Source organism: Hyaena hyaena, unplaced genomic scaffold (assembly GCF_003009895.1).
Source record: "Hyaena hyaena isolate Hyena2069 unplaced genomic scaffold, ASM300989v1 scaffold_449, whole genome shotgun sequence".
In the NCBI taxonomy this organism is placed as follows: Eukaryota; Metazoa; Chordata; class Mammalia; order Carnivora; family Hyaenidae; genus Hyaena; species Hyaena hyaena.
In genome coordinates, this window is record NW_024081076.1 from 1,005,485 (window position 1) to 1,026,659 (window position 21,175).

The 21,175-nt window shown below is 40.7% G+C and overlaps 1 protein-coding gene across 1 annotated transcript in view; it reads left to right on the plus strand.

The window, feature by feature from the left end:
* The first annotated feature begins 277 nt into the window (after positions 1-277).
* SLC17A6 (solute carrier family 17 member 6) overlaps positions 278-21,175 on the plus strand; it is a 38,113-nt gene continuing 17,215 nt past the window's right edge. The window contains exons 1-3 of the mRNA XM_039253284.1: positions 278-363; positions 3,132-3,384; positions 4,921-5,039. Coding sequence (XP_039109215.1) covers positions 278-363; positions 3,132-3,384; positions 4,921-5,039 — 458 coding nt within the window. The remainder of the gene's footprint in view (positions 364-3,131; positions 3,385-4,920; positions 5,040-21,175) is intronic.

Genomic DNA, 21,175 nt, shown 5'->3' on the forward strand with positions numbered 1-21,175 from the left:
GCCACCGGATCCTCCCCTTCCAATGAGACTTTCTGATTGTGTCTACCAACTCTCCTATTAGGAAACCCGTGGGTTGCATGCAGCTATTCTGTTGTATTCTCTTTCTCACTCCCTCCCCTCTCTCACTCACACTCTTGCTGGAGGCACACCGATACCGTTCTGCTGAGAAGAAAAAGCCCACAACTACCTTAAGCGATTAAGACAATATGCGCAACTCTCGCCTTTCATAGCGATCACTTTTAAAATCTGGCAAGAGCCTACACCTGTCTTTGCAAGAATGGAGTCGGTAAAACAAAGGATTTTGACCCCAGGAAAAGAGGGGCTAAAGAATTTTGCTGGAAAATCCCTTGGCCAGATCTACAGGTAAGAGAAAACAAACCCATATTTGCCTGGGGCTCAGCATGAAAAAAATCTGCAGGGTTATTTCCGTAAACCCTGGTTGCTTTGAGAGATTGTAATATGATCGGAAAGACTTTTTTTGTTGTTATTATTGTTGCTCATTGCTCAAGTGGGGCTGCTCTAGAAACCTGCTTATTAATTCAAGAATGTTGCATGAAATGAACCTGTGGTGTGTGTGTGTGTGTGTGTGTGTGTGTGTGTGTGTGTGTGTGTGGTTTTTGCTTTGGTACCTGCAGATTCTCATCCTTTCCTACCCGGGATTTACCCTCTTTATAACTGAGAAATGATGAGCACCTGTTCAAAGAATCTTTCTTTTGATGCTCATAGTGAAAACAAATTCCTTTAATGCAGACAAATGAATTTTAAAAATACAACCCTCAAAGAAATTAAACAAGAAATTCCAAAGAGTAATGGCAGGAAGAGATTTAGATCTCAGCTTTAAAATCATTAAGTAGAGAATCTCCCAGTGGAATCTTCCTTCTCTTCTGGAGGAAGAATCAAAATATATCAATAATTGATAGCTGAAGCAGCTCCTCTATCAGAATCCAAAACACTATATATATGTTTTAATATTTGACTTCTCCCAGAAGTCAATTTCTTGCATGGCAAATGTCACAGTGTTTATAAGAAAAATCATAATAATAACCAGCAACATGACTTTGAAAGCAGCAGAGATGATTTAATTTTTTTATCCTCCCTGTAGCCAATGTACTAATTATGCTGAAAATTTTACAACTTTAAGTCATTTTAAGAATATTATATGAATACACTTTCCTTAATAATATGAACAAAATCGTTAAGAGAGGGTGGAAACAGAGGATAAACGATTCCAAGAGAGTGCTAATTTTCACATTTGGGAAAATGAAGCCTTTAGAAGTGTAGAGAAAATGACCAATGTACATCCTGATTTTCTAAACCTCTTTGGCTCTGGTGGGCTTCATGTAGGCACCATCATGCACCTATGCGGCAGTAGATACCGCAAGGGCCCTGCAGTCCCTCAGCTGCCCTGGAAAAAAGCTGTTCTTTCCCAGCTCAATGGCCATCAGGTGGGGAGTTCAGGTGCATAGTCCAATATCAGTGTATGAAGCCAATGTAAAAAGAAGAAGAAGAAGAAGAAGAAGAAGAAGAAGAAGAAGAAGAAGAAGAAGAAGAAAAGAAAGCAACTACATTAGTTGAATTTTTTCCTACTGGAATAAATTGTCATGTGTTCTGACTTTGGGATTGAACTTTAAAAATAAGAATTAACATAGCTGCAAAATCATTTATGACTTATTCCCCAGGTGGTATTTTGTAAAATTTGGAAGTCTGACATTTTTTTTCTGGTAGCCCCAAATTGCTTGGCAGTCAGCTCCCAACCTGTGTCTTCTTGGAACTGATCTTAAAATTTCATTTACTTTACTCCCATGTATGAAAAAAAAATGTGTGTGAGCATATCATTTAAAAGGGCACACAGAAAAATAAACTATATGGTGGATTGAAAAAAATCTGCAAACTGTAAACGGAGAGGTTCTTTGTTTAAATACCAAAAGTATTCATCTCAAGAATCCACGGTGATTGTACTGTTCACATTAATTCTCTCCTTTTTTTAAAAAAAAATAGACATTTCATGGATATATTGTGGATTAGAACAATACCCTCAGCTTTTAGTAAAACCATTCCATCACTCCGCTTTCCCCTCCCTTCCCCCTCCCCTCAAGGACGAAAACCGAAAAGGAATTGAATTATACGTGTGAAATCTTGTGAAATACTATGCAAATTAAAACACACACACACACAAAACAAAGCATAAATTTGAGATCTACTGTGGTGTGGGACATCTTACCAGCGTTGATTTGGGGCACGTCTGTGTATCTGGAAGTCGCATTTTACGTCTTTGGAAATGCACCCATGACAGTTTTCGGTGTTTGTAATCGAGATAGTAATGACGCAAGATTGTGAATAATTAATTATTCATGTTCTGGCAGTAGGAAGCTTAGGTGTCGGCCATATGCTGCGGAGGCCTTTGTTTTAAACTCGAGTAACAAGGAAAAGAAAGTCAGATGTGTAACGGGAGAGTAAACGTTGATCCCTGGGACTGGAAGAATGGGCAATAGAATGCGTGCGTGACACTCTCAGAGAGCGTTCACAAGATCTTCTCCGCGTGGGCATCGGGCAGGAGCGGCCTTCGTCCCTGGGGGTCCCCGCGCTCAGCTACGAGGCAGCATCGCGTGTCTGTAACCGAGAAAGCTTCAACTTAAGCTGGGAGGGAAGGGGTAGCGCGGGGGCAGGGCTCAGCTGGGCTGGCCCGCAGTGGACCAGCCCTCAGGAAGCTGGTGGCTGGATAAAATCGCCCATCGCCGGGGGCAAAGCACTGCAGGTGGAAGTCAGTACAGTTGCTGACCAGGCGCCGCTCCAGGAGCCCATTCCTTCCCTCACAAACTACCGATCCCCGGAGAAAGTTAGGCCCCAACTGCCTGTGTCTGTTAGTCTAAGCGCTGCGGGATGGATCCCGAGGAAATGCGGGTTGGGTGCCACTGGCCAGGGCCAGGCGCTATTAAAGTTGAAGAGATGCTGCGGCAGGGAGGGGGGAGCCAGGGAGGTCCAGAGGCCGGGTGGCGTCCTAGCACCTGAAGGAGTCGTGCGAGGCAGCTTCCCCGACCCCCAGCCCTGACAGGCCCCGGGAACTGGGATGGGCCGGCGTCGGAGGTGCCTGACCCGTCGCGTCCTTGCCTTTCCCCCGCTCTTCCGCGCAGGGTGCTGGAGAAGAAGCAAGACACGGGGGAGACCATCGAGCTGACGGAGGATGGGAAGCCCCTGGAGGTGCCCGAGAAAAAGGCTCCACTGTGCGACTGCACCTGCTTCGGCCTGCCGCGCCGCTACATCATCGCCATCATGAGCGGCCTGGGCTTCTGCATCTCCTTCGGCATCCGCTGCAACCTGGGCGTGGCCATCGTGGACATGGTCAACAACAGCACCATCCACCGAGGGGGCAAAGTCATCAAGGAGGTGGGCAGCCGCTGGCCGTGTGCGTTCGCGAGGCCGCCTCACCTGTTGGAGCTCCACTCCCCCGGTGACAGAGGGAAGCCTGCATGCTCGCCAGCCCCTGCTAGCACTGCCTTTCTAGAATAGGAATAGACCGCGACAGCCGCAGGGTCTCCCTTTTCGCTTCCGGCTTTCTGGGCCTTCCTTTCCTCACCTGCAAAGTGGAAAAGAGCATCCACTCACTAGATTTTTGTCAAGGGTGACTCCAGACCAGAAGCTGATGCTTAATAATATACGCTAAATTTAAATCGAAATATTTTTCTTTCACTCGGAGGAAGGAGTAAGGCAGCATATCAGTGATAATATCCCCCTGATCTCCTCCAATTCTTACCAAACAGTCTGAATAATAAAAATGAAACAAAAACCGAAATGAAAGCAACTGTGAGCATTTCGGCAGTTTCCACCGAAGGGTCTTTCGGAGCTGTCCGCCTAACTGGTGCAGAGAAAAGCCGCCGCTAGGAGTGCTTTGAGGTCACCGGGCATCCAGTCCCGTAATCTCCTGATGGATGTGTTGGGGTGACACCTAGGGAGAGGAAGGTCAATGTCAAAATCACTGAAACCCGTGGGTCTAGAATTCCAGTTCAGCGATCTGAGCGACCATTAGCCAAGGTTGGGGGGAGAAATTCGGGAACTCACTGTGGATGCGAAGCTGTAAGCGCCGCTGGTCCCCGGCATTTCCCAGAGACCCTGCAAAGCACATTTAGTTTCAAAACACTACTCAAAGAGAGAAAAGGGATCCTCAGTTCCTCGGGAGGGATAATCGATCCTCCGCCTTTCTGATGCAGATACTGACTTTATGTTTCACCCAGCCTGGTGAGGGCGGAGTTAGGCCTTGACCTTCAGACACACCCCTCGCCAGCTTTTCCCACCAACCCTGAGGAAATTCTCCTCTCCACTGACCACCCCCACCAATTCCCTAGGATACTCCAAATCTTTCCCGGCCACGCCCATCCCCATTTTGCCTGGAGGATCCTTTCCCCTAGCTCCTCCGACCTCCTCACCTTCCATCCCAAATCCCTCACCTTCCTTCCTCAGAATTTCCCTGGTTGGATTTCATTCTGGAAGAGACTTCACTACTGCTTTAGCAATGGCTGGCGTGGGCGAAACGGAACCCCGTCGGGGGTCTCTGTCTCCAGCCAGCAAATGCAATCTCTCCCTGGAGAGTTCTAATGTTCAAAACTGAAGCTCCGAGGACTCCTCCTTCATCAAGGTGATCAGATCTGGCTGACATTAGCTGCAGAGCAAAGCTTCGGCCAGGGCGCCCAGCTTCGCCGTTAATTGCAATACATTTTAAATGAGCACGGTTTTTTAGTTGAAAGAAGCATTTCTTCTCTATATGAAGGTATAGATTCAATTTTGTTAGAAAACGAAAATTCAGCCACCTCCACCCCCAGAATGCAGGGAGTACCCCGGGGATTGAGGGCTCCTGAGGGTGAGTTTGCAGCCCAAACACTGACTCTCTTCTTTCCCTTCACCCCGTTTCCCCCCCTACCCGCATAGAAAGCCAAATTCAACTGGGACCCAGAAACCGTGGGGATGATTCACGGTTCCTTCTTTTGGGGCTACATCATCACCCAGATTCCGGGCGGCTACATCGCGTCTCGGCTGGCAGCCAACAGGTAACGAACGCGCCCCGCCCCCGGGACTGGGGGTTTTGGGGCTTGTGCCCTCAGAAGGGGCATCAGAGGCTGGGGGGCAGGGAACACAGCCCCTCGGGTATTGGAACTCTTGGGCGAAGTCCCCTGGCCCGCTGGCATCCCATCTCTCGGGGCTGGAACTGAGGGTGCCTGGTTCCAGAATTAGGCACCCAAGAGGCTTTGGGATCTCCACTCCGGGCGCTAGTTGCCGCTTCCTCTCTGCCCCGGCTGAGCCAACTTTTCAACAAATGGTCGACGTGCCTTAAGGCCTGGTGGGAGCTGAGGCCAGTCAGGGAGTGACCGCGCCGGACTGAGGCTCTGGGTGCACAAAGGCGAGCGTGTTGGAGGGCGTCACGTGCTGCGCTCTCGGCAGGGCGTCCCTCGGGTGCCCGGGCTCCCTGTGGTGCTGACCTCCTGGCTGGGCGCGTCGAACGCCCGGGCCACCGAGCCCGCCCGGAAGGTGCTCTGGGTCTGAAGGATTTGTTTCTATGGAGGCAGGAGGGATTTCAGGCTCAGGGGCGTGCGAGTCCCCCTGTTAATGAGCTCTGGTGAATAGGGGCAGGGGTGGGGAGGGGGCTCAGCTGGGTCCCGCGACCTCCAGCAGTGCGGCGGGGACTGAGGTCGAGCTCCTAGCGCCTGCTCCAGGAATGCCGTAGGGGTCACCTGCAGAGACACCCCAAAATATGGGGCATACGGACTGATAAGGATAGGGATGTCAAGGAGCACTGCCTGGCCCCTGGAGGGTGAGAGGCAGCTTTGTTTGCTTCCTTGTGTATATTAAGATAAATAAAACCAAGTGCTCCCTGAGTCTGAATTGGAAAACTGAATCGGACAAATAACGCATACACTCTAAAAAAAGTACGTTTTCAAGTATTACCTCATAGAGACCCCATATGAAGACTTGAGGTCTCTCTTCTGACCTCTATGACTTCACCTTTCTCATTCCCCTCCAAAGTCAAATGTTCTGGGGAAGAAATCTTGCACTGGGCACCTCTCTAGCCTCGATCTCTTCTTTGCTTTTGTAAACTGGTCCCTTCTCATTTCTCAGTAAAGTCTCCCATGCCTCTTCTAGTGGCTTTCGTCACCTCCAATCCCATTCACCACCGGTGACTTCCTGCCTAAGATTTTTCAGTCTTCTCCAGAGCCTTGGAAAGAATTCTTGGAAATTTATTTTAGGTTGAACAATCCTTGGACCAGAATTTTTGAGCAATTCTTCAAAATGTCAAAAAAAAAAGTGCAAAAGATTAGGAATAGATGTTTTGAAAATCATCTTTACCCTGACATCACGATGGTTAGTACTCAGACCCAACAGGAGACAAACTATTCTTTTGAAAAAGGAATCAGTGTAAAATGAAAATCATTAACTATTTAAAAAACTCAATTTTATAGATGATATGAATAGAATTAAAGACAATATGTCCTTAAATAGTACTGATAATGTAATAATGAGCATATTACATTTTTGGATTTCATATCTCTAATGCATAATGTCTTGAATCTTTATTCCCCTAAATATTTTTCTAAAACAGTATAAGCTTCCCAGAAAGATAATCCAAATGTACATATATCAGTATTTTCACTTCAGGGGAAAAACAACCCAAAAAAATCACACCCACACCCACACCCACCCACCCACCCACCCACACACACACACACACACAGGATACAGGAAACTCGATGCAAAGTGAAATGAAACTATAATGACTATGCCTTTAAGGTTTTTTTTTTTTTTTTTTTTTAGAGTCAAAACCTTCAGCTTGCCAATTGTTAAAATGATAACATTTTCCTGCCAGGAAAAAACACCAGGGATGCCCCAGCTTTCCCTCTTTGTAACACCAGGAGGTCAGTAAACAGGTTTTCCTGGCTAAAGAAAAAAAATGCAAGCTCATTGCTATCATTTGTGTTATGTTTATTAAAGACTAATGCTGACTCAGGTTTTAATTTACTTGGTAGATTTTCCTTAAAGGAAAAAAAAGTGAACTTTAGAAATCAAATTTGGATCTGAAATGGATATTCAAGGAAGGGAAACTTAATATTTTCATAATATTTTCCATGTCTTATGTTCTCCAAGACTGAGAAAACTAAGTTAAAATTCATTGTAAAATGTTACAAACATATAGAAAATATAGACTGACTTCCTTATCAGATCTTAGGATTTTGACATATTTGCTTCATTTGAAAAATAGAACATTATAAATACACTTGAAGCTTTCTGTGAAAACAGATCTAAAAGATATTAACAGTCCTTTTTTGGATGATAAAAGTACTGTATACTAAGTAATAAAAAGTGATACAAAAGAAAATATAATAAAAATCATAAATAATTTAATCACACAGAGACCTTATTGTTAATATGTTGGTAAATGTCCAAGCAGTCCTATATATGCTACATAGAATTTTATCTTGGAAGGTTTTTTTTTTTTTTAACACAAAATCTGCAAGATTTTTATAACTGGTTTGAAAGATATGCATTTCCTATGATGATCCCTTTTCAAAAACAGTAAAAACAACACGGCGTGACGCGTTTCCACCTACAGATATTGTCTGCCCACTCATGTGAGCCTCTCCCTATAGATCATCTAATAGTAGAACCAGATTTCCCTTGGGAGGGATACAGGGGACGGAGTCCTTTCTGCCCAGGTATAAAAGAAGTTCCCTTTGGAAAGTCTTTGTCATCACAGTCATGGGCAGGTCTAGGGTGGAGGAACTGAGGTGTGTGGAGACTGCTTCTCTAGGGAGAACAGCTCCTCGTTATGCCCCCTTGCAAATTTCTCAATGAAAAACACACAGCAGTGATTTTGCCTCTCCATTTTGTGCTTTAAACAAAAGCAGCAGCTCCCTTGGTCAGAACACAGATTCTTGGTCCCTTTTCTGGTCGAATTCTAAGTGTTCCTGCTTTCCTCATTGAGAGACAAAGCCAGGGGAGTAAAGGGAAGAGAAATCTCAGTCCCAGACAAGGACTCGTGCATCGTTTTCCCCTTTGTTTTGTCTTGAAGGCCTATTACACATCATGGGTAGGAGAATTTAGTTACCTCCATGGAGAGCTTTGGGGTGAGGAAGCCAAGGAAGGATCCTTACAAAATCCGTGGTGTTTTTAGATGAGAACATATTTACCACAGGGATAAAAATGCATTAGGAACAAATTCATTTTGCCTTTAAACAGTCCAGGACATGGTGTTGCAGTAATCCAGACAATTACAAATGTGGAATTGCTAAGGATTATTTTTTTTTATCTTGCATTTAGACTGATGAGGCGCCTAGGCAAGTACTTAACAGGCGAGACAACGAATTTTGGCCAAAGATGACCAGATTTGGCCTAAGATGACCAGATTTACCAAAGAATGTTTGGTCAACGTTATGTTTTTCACGGACAATATTGTCTTCACAAAGGCTGTCCTTCTTTCTGCCTAGGGGCAATATTATTTAAACCTATTTAAAAGTTTTCCCTGTTCTGCTCCTGTCCTTTTGATCTTCCAATGCTGATTTTGTTCTTTACAGAGCACTTATTGCCAGCGGTCATACCAGTATTTTACGTGTTTATCTGTTTGTTTTCTCCATTAACATATAAGCTCCATGAAAGCAGGCTGTTGTGTCCATGTAGATCTTGCTGCTGTATCCCTAGCATTTCATAGAGTGCCTGGTCCATGATGGATACTTGTTGAATAGAAGTGTTTGGGGTTTAAAATAAGAAAAAAAGGCAATACGACATAGTCGTTAAGATACAGGTTCTAAGCACAAACCATGTGGGTTTCGACTCCTGAATGTACTATTTAATAACTGAGTGACCTAAAACATTATTCAACAACCCTGAACTTCAGTTTATACTTCTGTAAAAAGGGGATTAATCAAAGTACTTACCTGGTATGAGTATCATGACCACTAAATAGGAGAATACGTGTAATGTTCTTAGAAGTGCCTGTCCCCTCGATAATTGTTGGCTCTTATCATTTATTATTAATAGTGTCCTGACTTCAGAAGAAAATGAAAGAATACATAATGTCTTATGGCCATTCAGCATTACTTGTGTTTAAATCTGTCTTAAGCATTAGTAATGCAAAAGGATTATTTCTATTGTGATAAAATGCATCCTTTCACCTGTTAGTTTTCTACCTTTAAAATTATTTTTCCATACACATTATTTACAGCTAAAATTATTATTCACTGAAAATGCCTTATGTCTCATTTGAAGGACTGTCTTAAAAAAGCTTTTCAGTCAATTGTATAGAGAGTGCTAGTAATTCAGTGCATTCAGTCATTGAATTCTAGTCAGGCATTAGAAATACACTTAGAGAAATCCATTTAAAATTGAGGGTAGACTTCTCTGTTGAAAGTTACAGTTTATTTCCCCTACTCTTATCCTTTATTTAAAAAGTTTTTAATTCTGGTGCATCACTTTGTCTTTTGAGGTATTTCCTGGGTTTCTAACTTGACCTTTGCTATTTGAATCAGAGATTGAACAGTGGACGTCAGCTAATAGAAAGAGCCCATATTAAAGTGGGATAAGGGTCATCTAATCCAATCGTCTCACTTAGAGACCAGGAAAAGAAATAGAGAATCAGGGAAGTGGTGACTTGCTCAAGATCACAAAGAGATTGGGACTAAAACTCAGGTGTCCAGGGACACCTAAGTGGCTCAGTCGGTTGAGTGTCCGACTTTGGCTCAGGTCATGATTTTGTGGTTCATGGGTTCGAGCCCTGCGTCCAGCTCTGTGCTGACAGCTAGCTCAGAACCTGGAGCCTGTTTCAGATTCTGTATCTCCTTCTCTCTCTGACCCTCCCCTGCTCAAGCTCTCTCTCTCTCTCTCTCCCTCTCTCTCTCTCTCTCTCTCCCTCTCTCTCTCTCAGAAATAAATAAAAACATTTAAAAAATTAAAAAAAACAAAACAAAACTCAGGTGTCCAGGAATGCATGACCGCAGGCTATCTCTACACTGAAATTTAACATCTCTGCCTGATACCATGTGCTTCACCACAAAGTTCATTTTCAGCATCAAGCTGAGCCGTCTGCTCTCTCAGTGAGTGCCTACAATCTATCATGCCCCAAATCCAGGACAGAAATCCAAGAATTAGAAAGAGAAGCCTTTAGCGGGCCCAAGGGATCTTTAGGTTTTGGTGGTAGGAGAAACATACTGTATTTTTCTCTGTGTCTGTACAGATTCCCAAAAGACTGTGCTAAACATGAATGATTCTGTTCTGTTCTTTGCAAAAGACAAACTCAAACTTGGTAATGACTTGAACAAACAGTGTGATTTTCTATAGGAGAAAACATAGTATTTAGAACTTTTACTCCCTACCTAGCCCTTTGGTCGTGTGGGCGCCTACTAGATTATAGAGGTTTGAGCATGACTGGGGGTATGGGGAAGGTTGGGGTACTTTAGACCTTTTGTCTGCAAAAAAAAAAAGGGATTTTTCTTTGGGATTTTGACTGATACAACTTAATTCATACCACTAATATAAAAGAGAGAGAATGGTTTATGCTGAAAAAGTCTACAAGTTCAAGCATGGATTTTTAAAACTGTTACCTAATGTTGAATTTGCAATTATAAAAACTGAAATCTGGTATACTTTAGGTAAATATTCTGACTTGCCTGATTCTGAAAAATTCTCATGTGAGAGGGATTTTTAGAAAGAGAGGAGTGAGGATATTTCAAACACACCACCTTCATGTTTTAAGCCCCGAAAGGAGCAATTTTACTGATGTTATTCTTTTTCCTTCACAGAAATAAAACAATGAAGATGTACTTTATTTACTGGAATAAGCATTGGAAATGAATTCTTAAGCATCATGACCAAACACATACACAAACATACTCTCTCTCTCTACCTATCTTTCATCATCATTTTTTCTTCTCTACTTAACCTATCCTTTGCAACCTCTATTGCAGCCAGGAGTTCATTAACCCTTCTAGTGAGAAACATTTGCAAATTCCTTTTATGTAAGAAAATAATTCAGACTATGAACAAAAAGCTGCTGCAAGAAACCACCATCCTACTGTGGCGGAAATGGTTTATCATCATCCAGTCCTTTAGGGCCAGAGGTGACTTTATTTCACTCATTTAGCAACCTATCAAGCATCTCACCACGTTTCCATTGTGGGCTTTCTAGGTTATGTGTCTGGGACAACACGGAAGAGACCTTCCTTTTTCTGACAAAAGAAAATACCCTTTGCACAAGATAAATAGATGGATTGAGAGGGGGAGGGGTCCCTAAGGGCTTGCACGTGGTTTGCTGACATGAGCTTCTCTTTCCTTCTATTCTCGCCTCTCACCCCTTACTAGCTCTGGCTTCCCCTGCGGCTGCCACATCCACCATACTGCGGTGCAGAGGCAGTCTCTAGAGGGGAGGGACGTGATTTTGAGGGAGGAGAGAGTCAGGTGGGCAGCTGGTAAAATGATTCTCTCGCCGCCATATGCCACTGTTGGGGCTGTCTCATTTCTCTGTCATGAGTGATGAAGTCATTTTTACAACTTAATGATGTACCAAGGGACCCAGAGGGCTGGCTTGTGCTTGTGTATTCCTTTTTAAACGGGGGACCAGGGCATCAGATGTGACAAAGGGAGGCGCCTGAGCCCTGATTTGATTAGATTAAATAGATTAAACAGCCTGAATCAGTCTATTCCTACAAACCCTCTAGGAGAGGATTAGTGCCACACCTGGGGTGAGGAACACTAGTTCCCTGTTAAGGGACAAGCCACTGCCCAAATGGAAATGGATTGATTGATTTGGGGAAAATGGATAGCATCTGTAGGAGTGACAGGTCACCAGTGGTCCTGTCCCCTCTTCCGGGAAAATCCTCTGAGTGGGATTTTCAAACAAACCTGGTGTTGTTTGTGGTTGGGGGAAGAGAGCAATAATATGACTGAGATTTCCCGGCTAACTCACTCTGGACCCCACTGAATGTTAATCATCAGGCAAAGGATGAGAAAATGATGCACATTTTCAGCAATTGCATTTGCTTTTTCGAACATTTCTGTATGGGGAATACTATATGCTTCTCAATTTGGGGAATCTGTTTAATAATATAGACTCTCCTACCACACATGCACACACACACCAGTGTTCTTAAAGTTATTCAGCGTACGAGAATATAATCATTTCACACTGGAAGACAAAGAAATGTGTGTGTGTGTGTGTGTGTGTGCGTGTGTGTGTGTGTGTAACAAGTAGAAGAAAAACAAGTAGAAATTAGGATTTAACTTGAAAATAGGCAAACTGAATTCATTTTAGTGTGTCATTTGCTGCAGGGGAAATCATGAGGAAAACAATAATTTTAAGTCATTTTCAAGTGGTTTATCATTTTGAAAAGCAATCTTAATAAGCAAATGGCTCTTATTTTATTTCACAGATGTTATAATGATGTTCTGCAAGAAATAGAGAGCACCCATCAGTTTCTAATCCTGTTCTTAAGGCATTGAAATGTTCAGATTTTTCATTTCTTTGCCTTTTTTTCTTGGCCTACTTACTGACACCCATCTCTGACTTGTGTTCACACTCGAGTGGGTTTTTCAGGTAGGACTTTAACTGTCGATTATAAGGAGAGGAACTTTAAGCAAAATGAAATATGCTAGTTGAGATTCAGCTTATTGTACAGAATTTGAAGTTTGGCAATATTTATCTATTTAATAACTCAACGGTTTGATCATTTGTTCAGTGAAATAAATGGTTTAGTTTATTGCAGAAATTTTTTTTTTGTAATTTGTCAGAATTTTCGATGATGGGTTTTTTTTAGGTGTAGTACTGACATGAATATATTGCCTGATATTATATTTATTGACATAAATACTACCTGATATTCTAGAGGACTTAGATTTGCAATTCAGAAAGTAAAATAATACATTAAAAATGGGAAAAAAAAGTTTATTTGGGGAAATTTATTTCTAGAAGATGTTTTTTAATGTAAAGCATAATACTTATTTGCCTATACATTATTCACCTTTACTCAGAATAAGTGGAGGATCGGACCTTAAGTGAGTTTCTGAACTGCCATGGGTTATAAAGCAAACAACAGAACAAAACAAATCTGAAAATATAAATCAGAAGTCAGCTTAATTTTGCAAATGTGTAGTTTGTTACCTATATTGAATAGAATCTTACATTTCTATTCTATAATCACCATTCATTAAAATATTCTCAAACAAACTATGTTATTATTTGATGTTATTAAATTTAGCACTCGGCCTATCGAGAAACATTGAAAATATACCTGAAAACACCCACAATGAAATTTCAAAAGACAAAATTTTGTAAAAATGAACCTGAAAAGTCGCATAGGCCCACTGAAGTCAGGAGTAACACAATTGCTTTATGTGATGGAGTAGAGGACAACCTTCTCTTTCCCTGTAGTTAAGAAGAGTCTAGAAATCTAGCTTTTAGATTAATGTGGGGAAAAATAAAGCCAGCCCAACTGAATGGAAACACAGAAGAGACACTCTAACCATGTACAATGGAAAGAGCTGAGTGAATATTAGAAAAGCTTTTCAATCAATGTGAAGTAGATCATTCAGGGATAAAGTTTCTATCTCTCCCTAAATAGCACCTTTGTATTGGGGTAGGAAGAGAGAGGATATGGGTTATAAATTGTTTTTGTAACTGCCTTAGTTTACCATTTCAGGAGGCAGATGAAATTAAAATGGAACAGAAGCCTAAATACATGTATCACTAACCTTTTTATACACATGATCTTTCTTCCTCAGAGAAACACTCTGGAAGGCAGATATTCTTTTTTTTTTTTTTTAATTTTTAATGTTTTATTTATTTCTTAGAGAAAGAGAGAGAGAGAGAGAGAGAGTAAGCAGGGGAGAGTCAGAGAGAGGGAGACACAGAATCTGAAGCAGGCTCCAGGCTCTGAGCTAGCTGTCAGCACAGAGCCCGACACGGGGCTCGAACACACAAACCGTGAGATCATGACCTGAGCCGAAGTCAGATGCTCAACCAATTGAGCCACCCAGGTGCCCCTGGAAGGCAGATATTCTTAACACTTATTTTACTGATGAGAGAACTGAACACAGAATGGTTGTTATTTCCTCAAATATCACTAGCTGGTAAGAGGAAGAGTTGGGATATCAACCCCAGTATGTCTGATTTCAAAGGATATGCTTCTTTTCTAAGCACATTTCTCCTGTTAAATACCTTTACCGTGTTCTTTAAAATATTTTTCTTTAATAGTGTCTTACAAAATTTCACTGTATTCCTTAGTGCTGAGCTAGGTCCATAGGGAAGAACATGGCTGTGGAATAATTTAAAGCATTTTTTTTGGTATGGTTTTGGTTTTTAGACAAGTCTTCTAATCAGAAGATAAGCCTGGAAAACCTATTATGGGGAAAACTATTTTCAGGGCAGCAGTGCCATGAGATACAATTATGTGTCAAAGTTGAAACCAGCACTAAAGATCATGAAACTCACATGAATATTAAATATAAAGTCTATTACTTTCTGTTGAGAAGGATATATATATATATATCCTTTCTGTTTATCACAGCATCCTCATCAGCCTTTGAAACCACTCTTTCTAAACCTCTGCTTTCATAATTAAATTAGGTGGTGATGCTTCAGAGATGACATATTGTCGTCTTGAAGAATCCCACCATTTATCAATATTTAACATCTTTGTGTATATTGTATTGTGCTTGATAGTCATTAGTTTCATTTGGCCTGATGTTACAAAAAGAAATATAAGCATTGAATATATATAATATATATATTAATAATATAATATATAATATAATATATATTATATATAAGCATTGAATATATATATATATAGGCTGATGAGGATGCTGTGATAAACAGAAAGTATAAAGGCAGTTGGTTTCGGGAGATTCTACAGACTTGTTCAGAAGACTTAAGGATGAAGCCAGTCTGGGCCACATATTTGAACTCAGCAACTATCTCAAGTGAGGATTTATCCATAGGATAAATACTCTAAATTCTAGTCCATAGCTGACATCCTACAGTTATTCTATGAGAGTAACTCAGCTTCCTAGGATTATTAGGATACCCGGAACAGCAGTTCATGCTTACTTAAAGCTCAAGAATATATACGTGGTCAATTGATCGAAAAGGATATTGGAATAACAAAGGTTCAAAGAAGAATCTTTTATCATACACATACATCTCAGGAAGGGAAATTATCATTGCCTTCTCTTTAAAGCCTTTCTACAAAAGTAACTGAATGGTCATTTCTTAAAAGCGTATCATATACAAAGCATTTTGCTAGCATCATGGGAGTTGAAAAAGTGAAATAAAGATACTGACCGTGTTCCGCAAGAGACGCAAATAATGCAGGGGGTAAGGGAACATGTGATCTCTTGAGTTAAGTCTTATAAAGGCAATCTACAGTGCTTGAGAAATATCTGAGAGGAGATTAGCTGAAAAAAGAGGTGTGTGTGTGTGTGTGTGTGTGTGTGTGTGTGTGTGTGTGTGTGTCTGGTTGGTAGTTATTAGAGATAGGGTGGAGGGTTACTAAGACAGGTATAATTCATTTAGACAATGCTGTACACTAAAATTATGTTTTGTTTCCTGCCAAATATTTTAGATGGTCTATTGAGGTACAGAATGGGATGCTGCTGTAGTTCAATCAATTCTGTGTGCCTTCAGAATGGAAGAGAGGATTTTCAGTATATGTCTTCATGCACTTTAAGCTGCTAAAATCTCAAGATGACATCTGAGTCTGTTGTTATAAAAATAATACTATTTAACTAGGCCAAAAGCAGTCTGGAAAAAAAGGGCAAAGAATAACAATTCTCTGGAAACTCTCTTGAATGTTGGGAAATGCCCATGTAATGATAGATGATATTTATAAACCACACACACTATGAACCAGGCACTGTCCCCTTTTCATAATTGACTTATTTAATCTTCATCATAGTCCTTCGAAGTATGAAAACTTATTATTTCCATTTTACAAATGGAAAAAGTGAGGCTTAGAGAATTTAAGTAATAACTTGTCCAAGGTTGTCCCTAGAACGAAATTAGAGTTGGAATTTGAATTCACACAACATAACTGCAGCTTTTATTCTTAGTATTATGTTTTGCTGTTTATATGTCCCCAAGAAAAATGTGACAGCTGCTCAGTTGATTTGGCCAGTGAGGGGAGTTAAAATCAGGCCAGAGAACCTCACTTTTGTTCTTGATCCAACCCTCAAATTACAATTTATGTTTTGTGAGAGATATTGTCTCTTTCAGCAGGTGTTTCCATTTCATTCTTGCCACTCCCTTCTATCATTAAAGGCAACCCCCCTTTTCTAGCTATGTCTACCACTGTCCATTTTAGGCTTTTCCCCAACTCTGTCCCAGATGTGTCCTTTTTGTGATGTTTTAGGGGAATATCTAGCCTAGTCCTGCTAAACCAATGATTCTCAAGACAGGAAAAGTAATGTCAGCATCACCTGGGAACTAGTTAGAAATGCAAATTCTCAGGACCCACAGAAACCTACTGAACTCGGCACCCCAAAATCTGTGTTGTTTTAAAAATATTTGTAATGTTTATTCACTTTCAAGGGACAGAGAGAACAGAATGGGAGCTGGGGAGGGGCAGACACAGAATCCAAAGCAGGCTCCAGGCTCTGAGCTGTAGGCACAGAGCCCGATGTGGGGCTTGAACTCATGACCTGAGTCCAAGTCAGACATTCAATCAAATAAGCCACCCAGGTGCCCCCGAAATCTGTGTTTTAACAAGCCTGCTAAAGTGATGATAATGAACGATGAAATCTGAAAACCACTATTTTATACTCTGGAACTTTGATTCTACACTTAGTTCTGTTTCTTCCATTTCTCTTTTAAAACCTAGACTTTGCTCATAAAAACACAAAACCCTTCTTAAATAAACTTCTCTATTTAATGACTTTGGAACATAGGACAGGAGTAGAATCCTTTTTTTACTCCTCACTGCTGCTATCATCCATTATTCAGCAAGTTTTTGTCTTTCAAAATTGTTATTTTATCCGATTCTTCTGGAATCGTGTATTAGTTCTGCTGCTATTAAAAGACATAGAATTTAGCAGTTAAGTATCCAGGATCTACAATCAGACTGAGTAAATATAAACCATAATTCTCCACTTATATCTATGTGACTATAGCAAGTTATTTAAACTTACTTGCACATAGCTATTCTAGGAAATAATTTCTGATTCTGTGAAATAAGGATAGCAGTAGCAGCTTTCTGATATTATGGTTAGTTTAAAATGAGAATCTAGAACAGTGACTGACATACACTAGCAATTCAATAACTATTGGCTATTTTTTATTATTTCTACTTGAATGGCTCACATTTATGGATTTATTTTTATGTGCCAGGCACCAGTCTGAGCCCTTTAAGTGCATTATTTTTAGTCTCACAGCAGTCTTATGACATATAATATATTAATATCATCTTTGTACAAATCTTAATACCCCTTAAATGCTTAGGATATGCCAGACACTCTTCTGGGTGCTTTACTTGTAATAACACAGAGGTTCTGTTAATGTCCTCATTTTGCAGACAAGGAATGAAGCATAGTCAGTTAAATAAATAGCTCAAGATCACTCGAGTAACACATGACAGAAATGATCTTCAAACCCAGGCAGTCTAGCCTTAGTATTTGTCCTCTTGACTATTACACAGCTCTGCCCTTTTTTATAGACAAGGAATCAGACACCCAGAGAAGTTACATAACTTTCCAGTCACACAGTTATTAAATGACAAAGCTAGAGTCTTATAAAAATTTTTGTATCATCTGTTTCCCCTTCTATCACCCTTTAGTGACTTTGGCACCTTGCTTCTTTACAGTCCCTCAACTTCCCTAAAGTTCCGTGGATCCTGATCACTTTATGTCTCCCTGGCCTTAATGATCCCTTGCCCCTTAATTCCAATCAGATTTTGTGCTTATTTCACTTTAAGGGCTTGATCACTGATTATCTTCTATAATCACTCTAAGCTATATCATCTCCAAGATGTCATGGACTTACAGACCCTGCTCTTGCCTTCCTTGTTCAATCTGCATTTCTTCACACCCTCCTTACTAATTCCTTGTTCATAATCTCACCCTTGATATTTTTACTTCTCTTACTCAGGGTACATAGTACTACCATGTCCAGCCATTTTAAATACTGGTTGAGTTTCTGATATATAATGAAATCTCTTCCATGTGTTTGAACCTTTGCTGATCTACTTCCTCTTTTTGGAATTTTCCTCCTCCTCCTCCTCTGCCTCCTCCTCTTCCTCCTCTTCCTCTTTCTTCTTTTCCTTCTCCTTCTCCTTTTAACACTCATCTTCTAAGCCCCAACCTGAAAGTATCCCTATGAAGGGCTTGCTTCTTGGTCGCCCCAGCTGAAATGGAATTTTCCCTTTTTTGCTTTTCATTTGTACTCCTGTTATGAGCTTTGGTTTAAGCTGTCTCTTGCTACTTATCTCTTTCTTTCTCCTAATGCATCAAGGACCATCCTTATATTTTCTCCTGAGTGCCTAGTAGACCATATTGGCGAAAGAGCACAGATTTTCACATCAGAGAGCCCTACATTCCAATCTCCACTCTGCTGCTTGCTTTTATCTTATATAATTCTTGCCTCCATTTTCCTATTTGTTTTTTTTTTAATGTTTTTTTATTTATTTCTAGGAGAGAGAGAGAGAGAGAGAGAGAGAGAGAGAGACAGCGTGAGCAGGGGAGGGTCAGAGAGAGAGGGAGTCACAGACTGAAACAGGCTCCAGGCTCTGAGCTGGCAGTCAGCACAGAGCCCGACGCGGGGCCCGAACCCACGAACCGCGAGATCATGACCTAAGCGAAAGTCAGACGCCTAACCCACTAAGCCACCCAGGCGCCTCTCCATTTTCCTATTTGTAAAACGAGAAGAAAGTGTGACTCAGAGAGGTGACGATTAAATGAATTAATGTAGGTAGAGAGATTATAGTAATTGTTCTGTAAGGCTTAGCTTCCTTTTCCTTCTCAGCACAGCACCATACTCTGAATACAGTCTCGCAAAGAATTGGAGTGTGAATGAATAAATGAATGTTGAATGAAGTGGCTGCTTTAATTTCGGCTATGTGTAGCCCAGGAAGAGAAAGTGTGAAAGCTTCCCATACTGGGCAAGAATTTTGATAAGCAGATTTGTAAGTACTTGGATATTGATTTGGGTAACAATTATATAAAATTTAAAAAAGAAAGTGAGGTTCTGAAAAGTCTGATGGATTTTATTTTTAAATAGAAAAAATGTCAGTGCACTTCTATGATCCAATAGCAACTCATAATGAAAAATGGATAGTTAAAAGAATCTAGGCATTTGCAATTAGGAACATTTAAAATGTCATATGATTATATTATTAGAAACACTCTTTAGGGTGAGAGTGGGAAGTAAACTTTGAAAGTGATCTGTTGGTGTTTTCTTTCAGGAATAGTAGGGTGAGTTCAAGTAGCTTTGTGAAGATTACTATTTAAATTTACAATGAGAATCCTGAAACACATTGCTAACTACATGTGTGCATAATCAGATGAAAACTCTAGGGGTAAAACCAACTGGCTTTGGAATCAGACAGACTAGATTTGAACCAGGGTTCTTCTACTTGGAACTAGTTAGCGACTTGTGCAACTGATTTCACTTATCTGAGGCTTAGTTTGTTTATATATAAAATGGGTATATTAATAATATATGGCAACCAATGACATGGGTTGTTAAGTGGTTGTGGAGATTTTATGGCATGTGAAGTGTTAGCCTAGTGTTTAGCAAATTGAAGAAGCGTTTATTAGATTTAGGTCTAACTGTAATGGACACTTAATGAACAGTTCATGATTGATTCATTTCTACTGTTGGATGATTTTGTCCCCCAAGGGACATTTTGCAATTTTTGTAGACTTTTTGGTTGTTACAACTTGGGAGCCAATGCTACTACATCTAGCGCATAAAGGCCGTGGGTGCTGCTAAACATCATACAATGCACAGTGCCCCACAACAAAGAAGCATTCATCCAGAAATATAAATAGTGTGGAGGCTGAAGAATCCTGAGCTATAGAATGGATAAAAGTCCTCTCTCTCTGACATGTCTAGAGACAGCCATATTTTAAAACACTTCAAATGGGGAGAAATGGTTGCAAGTTATATGCATAGAAAATAAACTTCATGCATCATACTTTCAAAAAATTGTTGGAAAAGAAGACACACATATTAGATAAGCCTGGATATATACCTTATGGTGGGTTTGTTTTTTTTTTTTTTGGACAAACTTAGCATGCAAAATTATCACCTGGGTTTCTTATTAAAACACAGAATTTCAGGCTTCATTCTTAGCACAGTCTGATTTGGAAACTCTCGTGTGAAAAATCTACATTTTTAATAAGCACTCCAGGGAATTCTGTTGTAGCTGGTTCATGGACAACAGTGTGAAGAGATTCTTTTGAAGGGCTAAATGGGGTAGATGTATAACTCATACAAGCACTTTCAAAAACCCTGTTGCCTTACGTAGTTCTGGTTCTCATTATCCTTAAAGCCTGAAACAGGGTCAGTCTCTTCAGTATTGAGGATAATAAGCAAAGTGAGATACAACTATAGAAAGATACAGCAGCATGAGACTGGCAGTACCTAGAGAGCCTACCCATATGTCCAAAACTTCAATGTCATTTGCCCTTCCTGCCTTCATCCTCTCTGTTACACAGGTAAAACATTCACACTTCCAGAACAATAGAAACATGTTCATCAGACCGGCCTTTGGAAACATGCACCATTTACCAGTAGGTCCAGGAAACACGCCCTATACATTTTCCTCCCGTTTCCTATCAGCCTTAAAGGAAACCTCCAAAATGTCCTGGGATTTGCACACAAAAACTTTGGGATTGCATTTTTTAAGAGAGGTTGAAATTCTTTTAACTGAAAGGTAATAATTAGTGAAAATACATTTTAAATCAATATTGATAACAATTTTGGACTTTTATAAAGACAGCTCACAGGATTTTGCATTTCTTTTCTGAAAACATAAATCCATGTTTGGCAGAAGTTTAATGTCACTGGATGTGTGGCATTTTAATGAGAGTAATCATTTTTAGAAATAGGAAGTTCCTCTTTTGTGACAGACATTCAGGAAATAAGTCATTCTTTGACTCAAACCTAAAGGTACCTATTCAGCAAAGAGCAGAGAGGAAGAGCGAAACAGGTATT